Here is a 6,359-nt window from a genome sequence, read left to right on the forward strand (position 1 = left end):
TTAGCCACCTTGCACGGACGTGCTTAATTTTGCACGTCCGTGCTAATCTGGAGAAATTTAATTCAAAGTTTCTGGTAGCTTCTGACTGCCTCTACACGGACGTGCGATACTCTGCACGTCCGTGCAGACCTGATGCTGCACGATCCTCCTTTTTTTTTTTTTTGAATAATAGTAATAGTAAGGCATAATAATAATAGAATTATTATCATTACCATTATTATTATTATTATTATTATTATTATTATTATTATTATTATTATTATTATTATCTACTACTTCACTTCCACAAAAAACCTTTTCTTACTTTTCTTTTCATCAACACCTACAAAAGACATTTGAGAGAAAAGTTAGTAATAGTAAGAGTGATGGAAATTAAATAATAGTTTGTGAGAGAGAGTTGAGAAACTCGGGTTGCCTCCCGGAAGCGCTCTGTTAACGTCACTAGCTTGACGACATTGCGAGATCAATGAGAGTAGGGAACATCAAACTCATCAAGGTGAACAACCTTGGCTTCCTCATGCACGAAACCGTCAAAGTATGCCTTAAGCCTTTGGCCATTCACTTTGAACGGTTCACCATTGTTATTTGAGATTTCTATCGCTCCATATGGAAACACCTTCTTAACGGTGAAAGGTCCACTCCATCTTGACATAAGCTTACCCGGAAACAACTTCAACTGGGAATTGAAAAGTAGGACCTTATCACCTTCCTTAAACTCCCTTTTGCTAATATGCTTGTCACGCCAAGCCTTGGTCTTTTCTTTGTAAATCCTTGCACTCTCATATGCATCCATTCTTAATTCTTCCAAGGCGTGGAGGTTAAGCAACCTCTTCTCACCGGCGCTTTGAAGGTCGAAATTTAATGTTTTGATAGCCCAATGAGCCCGATGCTCAAGTTCTATCGGCAAGTGGCATGACTTCCCATAAACAAGCTTGTATGGTGTGGTGCCAATAGGAGTTTTGAACGCGGTGCGATAGGCCCATAGAGCATCATCAAGATTTGTAGACCAATCTTTTCTAGACTTATCCACTGTTTTCTCAAGGATCATTTTTACCTCGCGGTTTGAAATTTCAGCTTGACCACTTGTTTGGGGGTGGTAAGCTAATGACACCTTGTGCCTCACACCATATTTCTCAAGGAGAGCTTGAAAGAATCGCTTTGCAAAGTGTGAACCTCCATCACTAATCACAGCCCGGGGCACTCCAAACCTTGGGAAAATTACTCTTTTGAAGAGCTTGACCACAACCTTAGCATCATTAGTAGGAGATGCAACCGCTTCCACCCACTTTGATACATAATCGACGGCCACTAGAATAAACTTGTTCCCAAAATAGCTCGGGAAAGGCCCCATAAAATCGATGCCCCATACATCAAAAATTTCAAGTTCAAGAATGTTGTTCAAAGGCATTTCATTTCTTTTTGAAATATTACCGGTTCTTTGACACCGGCCACAAGCTTTCACCACACCCCACACATCCTTGAACATTGTTGGCCAAAAGAAACCGCATTACAATATTTTCGCCAAGGTCTTGTTGGCACTCATATGTCCTCCACAAGGTGAGGAGTGACACATTGTGGGACATCTTCAATTTCATTATCCGGGACACACCTTCTAAAAAGGCCATCAACACCTTGTTTGAAGAGTAAGGGGTCGTCCCAAAAGTATTGGCAAACATCATGAAGAAACTTCCTTTTTTGTTGATAGGAGAGGTCGGGAGGAAGAATAGAGCAAGACAAGTAGTTTGCAATGTCCGCAAACCATGGTGCCGGTGCTTGGAGAATAGCAAATAGTTGATCATCCGGGAATGAATCGTCAACTGGCAAGTTATCAAGATCACCTACAAGGATAGGCAACCGTGAAAGATGATCGGCCACCACATTTTCGGCACCCTTCTTGTCCCTAATCTCAATGTCATAGTCTTGTAAGAGCAAGACCCACCGTATCAATCTTGGCTTTGGTTCCTTCTTGGACAAGAGGTAATTCAAGGCCGCATGGTCGGTGAAGACTATGACTTTAGAACCCAACAAGTATGACCTAAACTTCTCAATTGCATGAACAATGGCTAGAAACTCCTTTTCCGTGGTTGTGTAATTACTTTGTGCATCATCCAAAGTTTTGCCAGTGTAGTAGATAGCATGGAGCTTCTTATCCTTCCTTTGTCCAAGAACGGACCCAATGGAAAAATCCTATGCATCACACATAAGCTCAAAAGGAAGCTCCCAATTAGGGGGTTGAATGATAGGAGCCGAAATCAATGCCTCCTTCACCTATCAAATGCTAGCAAACAATCATTAGTAAACACAAAAGGGGCATCCTTTACCAACAATTGAGTGAGCGGCTTTGCGATTTTTGAAAAATCCTTTATGAACCGGCGGTAAAAACCCGCGTGTCCAAGAAAGCTCCTTATCCCCTTCACATTTGTAGGGGGTGGGAGGCGCTCAATGACCTCAATTTTGGCACGATCTACTTCAATGCCCCTACTAGAAATTACATGACCAAGAACAATTCCTTCCTCTACCATGAAATGACAATTTTCCCAATTTAAAACCAAGTTCACCTCTTGACATCTTTTCAATACTTTAATCAAATTTGAAAGGCAAATGTCAAAAGATGAACCAAAAATAGAAAAGTCATCCATGAATACTTCAATTGATGATTCAAGCATGTCGGAAAAAATAGACATCATACACCTTTGGAATGTGGAAGGTGCATTACAAAGTCCAAATGGCATCCTTCGATAAGCAAAGGTGCCAAAAGGGCATGTGAATGTAGTCTCCTCTTGATCCTCGGGTTGGATTAGGATTTGGAAGAATCCCGAGTATCCATCCAAGAAACAATAGTGACTATGTGATGCTAGTCTTTCCAATATTTGATTGATGAAGGGGAGTGGGAAGTGGTCTTTCCGGGTGGACTTATTCAATTTTTGATAATCAATACACATCCTCCACCCGGTGACCGACCTTGTAGAAATGGTCTCACCCTTATCATTCTCAATGATGGTCATGCCTCCTTTTTTAGGCACAACTTGAACCGGGCTAACCCACTTACTATCGGAGATAGGGTAGATTATGCCCGCTTCAAGAAGTTTTAAAACTTATTTTTTCACAACTTCCTTCATGTTTGGATTGAGCCTTATTTGGTGCTCAATCGAGGAAGCATGATCATCATCAAGTAAAATCTTATGCATGCATATAGTAGGACTTATCCCCTTAATGTCATTAATTTTGTACCCAATGATACCTCTATACTCCCTTAAAAAAACTAGGAGTTTCCCAAGAGAGGTATCATCAAGTTTAGCATTGAGAATAACGGGATAACTCTCACTATCATCAAGAAAATCATATTTAAGTAAAGGAGGAAGGGGTTTAAGTTCAACCTTGTGAGGAGGCGTAGTCCTCTCCTCTTTTACCTCCACATTAAGCACTTCCACTTTATTTTCGTTGTGGACTAAAGGTTGGTTGAGCAAAAGATCATACCCCCTCGTTTCTTCACCTTCCTCAACTAAGCCTCCCGTTAGGATAGCTTGTAAAGGATCTCCTTCAAACAAATTTTCTTGGAACTTCTCTAAGTCCCTTTCCAATGTATCAACTCTATGAACTTCATCATACAATGGCTTTTTCAATGTTTGTGGAAATGAAAATGATATTTTCTCATCTCCCACATTCAAGTTCAATATTCCTTGCTTCATCTCAATCACAACACCCGCGGTGTTCAAAAACAGTCTTCCTAAGATTAGGGGCACCGTAGTATCTTCTTCCATTTCCATTACCACAAAATCACACGGCACAAATACTCTTCCAATTTGAACCGGTACATCTTCAAGAATTCCCAAAGGTAGCCTAACCGTGCGGTCGGCCAATTGTAAGGACATTCTTGTTGGCTTCAAGTCTCCCACTTTCAAACTCTTAGAAATAGAATAGGGCATCAAACTCACACTTTCCCCAAGATCACATAAAGCATCCATAGCCTCTAAGTCTCCAATCTTCACCGGTATTGCATAGCTACCGGGGTCACCAAGCTTTTGAGGGAGCTTGTTTTGAATGATTGCATTCACCTCCTTAGGAAGGGAGATGGTTTTACTCTCTTCAAGCCTACTCTTGTTGGATAAAAGATCCTTCAAAAAATTTTCATATGTAGGCATTTGTGACATAGCATGAAGAAAGGGAATATTCACTTGAAGTCCTCTCATGACTTCAAGAAAGTTTGAAAACTTTTCATTCAATTTCTTTTCAACAATCCTATGAGGGAATGGAATGGGAGGCTTGTATACTTTCATAGGGGGCTTTTCTACCTTTTCCTCATCTCCCTCATTCTTACTTTGTGGCTCCTTTCTCTCAACATCAACTATCTCATTTTCAAACTCATCCTCATTTCTCACCACAACTCCCTCATCTCTCTTTTGTGGCTCCTCTTCACTCATAACCGACCCTTCATAACCTCTCCCCGATCTCAAAGTGATGGCCTTAGCTTGCTCCTTTGGGTTCACAACCGTTGAGCTTGGGATGTGACCACTAGGATTGGAGGATGAACTTCCAACTTGTTGCGCAATTTGAGCCAATTGATTCTCAATTATCTTGTTGTGTGCTTGAAGTTGTTGGATGTTCGCTTGCATATCCGCATTGCTTCTTCCTTGTTGTGTAATGAAGGTTTCAAGTGCGACTTCAAGGCTAGATTTTTGAGGAGGTGGAGGAGCGAGTTGGTTATATTGTTGCCTTTGTTGGTTTTGGTCCCTTTGGTTAGGGTGACGGTAAGGAGCTTGTTGGTTTTGTGGATGAGATTGGTTGTATTGATTTTGAGGGGGGCCTTGATTTTGTTGTTTCCAACCCGTGTTTTGTTGGGGTTTCCAACCTTGATTGTAGGGTTGAGAGTATTGATCGTTTCTTTGCCCAATAGCCGCAGCTTGTTCTTGGTTAGTTGAGTTGCAATAGGAGGACAAGTGATCATTTCCTCCACAAGTTTCACAAGACATGACTTGTTGTGAAGAAGAGCTTGGAGATGTAAGGGTGGCTTGATCTAGCTTATGAGCTAGCATGTCAAACTTTGATGCAATAAGGTCTATTGCACTAAGGTCGTGGATTCCGCCCTTCTTTGCTTGAGGTTACCGTCTATCACCTCCGTATGCATAGTGCTTTGCCACTTCTTCAATCATCTTGTATGCATCATCCACCGATAGCTTTTTAAGGCTACCACCGACCCCGTTATCAAGGTTGGCCCTTGAAGTAGGAGTAAGACCATCATAAAAGCGTTGAACAATGATCCATGACGTGAAACCATGGTGTGGGCATTTTCTAGTGTAGTCCTTGAAACGCTCCCAAGCTTCACTTAAGGTTTCATCAATCTCTTGGTTGAAATTGGTGATTTTCCTTCTTAGTTCGGCGGCCTTTTCGGGTGGACAATACTTTCCAAGGAAAGATCTAGTAACTTCATCCCATGTGGTCAATGATCCCTCTTCTACCGTTCTCAACCAATGTTTTTCTTTGTCACGGAGGGAGAATTGAAACATGTGCATACGGATGAACTTTTCCGTAATGTTGTTTTGCTTGATGGTTGAGCACAATTCGAGAAAGTTGTCCAAATGAGCAAAAGGACACTCATGAGAACTCCCACCAAATTGATCACTTTGTATCATACGGATGAGTTGAGGTGAAAGCTCAAAATTATTTGCATTCGTAGTAGGGAGACGTATGCCACTCCGAAGTGTGAAGGCATTGGGGTGGTCATAATCCCATAACAATGGTGTAGGAGGATCGTTGTCACCCATGTTATCTTCTTCGTTGGTTGCAAAGATTTCCTCCGGATCGGAATCCGAATATACAATAGAGAACTCGGGTGTGCCTTGCAAAAGCCTCCTCATGTTTCTCAAAGTCCTACTTAACTCTGGATCAACGGGAATAAGCGGTGATTGCTTACTCTTCTGTGTCATGAAAGGTCAAACAAAGCTAAGAAAAACGTTAGCAATGACTATCACAAGTTGAAAACACAAATATACAAAAATAAATAAGAAATATTATGATACAAATATACACACTTAGACTCATTCAACAATAATACATTCAATGTGACTTTGCCTCCCCGGCAACGACGCCAAAATTTGATAAGCCGTCGTCGAGCCTACCAAAGATAAAGTCCTATCTTGGTCTCACTAGCTAATAGCAAGGGTAAGAAAGGGTCGAATCCAAGAGAGGCATTGAATCAACCACCGAAATACTACCGCATAAATAAGCTAAATGAAGTCGAAATTGGTTTGGTTTTATGTAACAAGTACTAGTTCAAGTCAACTAAAGCTAGGGGGAGATTAATTAGAGAGTTCTAGGGCTTGGGATATACCACTCAATTTCGTCACAAATCACAATTAGCA

General features: G+C 41.2%; 1 protein-coding gene across 1 annotated transcript; it reads right to left on the reverse strand.

Annotated features, from left to right (window-relative positions):
- Positions 1 to 3,095: 3,095 nt before the first annotated feature.
- LOC110694570 lies at positions 3,096 to 5,033 on the reverse strand. Its single transcript, XM_021871742.1, has one exon. It carries the CDS (start codon positions 5,031 to 5,033, stop codon positions 3,096 to 3,098), a length of 1,938 nt encoding a protein of 645 aa, XP_021727434.1.
- Between the last annotated feature and the right edge of the window lie 1,326 nt (positions 5,034 to 6,359).

The sequence above is a fragment of the Chenopodium quinoa genome, unplaced genomic scaffold, assembly GCF_001683475.1.
Source record: "Chenopodium quinoa cultivar QQ74 unplaced genomic scaffold, ASM168347v1, whole genome shotgun sequence".
Lineage (NCBI taxonomy): Eukaryota > Viridiplantae > Streptophyta > Magnoliopsida > Caryophyllales > Amaranthaceae > Chenopodium > Chenopodium quinoa.

Coding starts and splice junctions, on each gene's coding strand:
- LOC110694570 (XM_021871742.1), bottom strand. CDS start 5,033: ATGCTAGCTCATAAGCTAGATCAAGCCACCCTTACATCTCCAAGCTCT.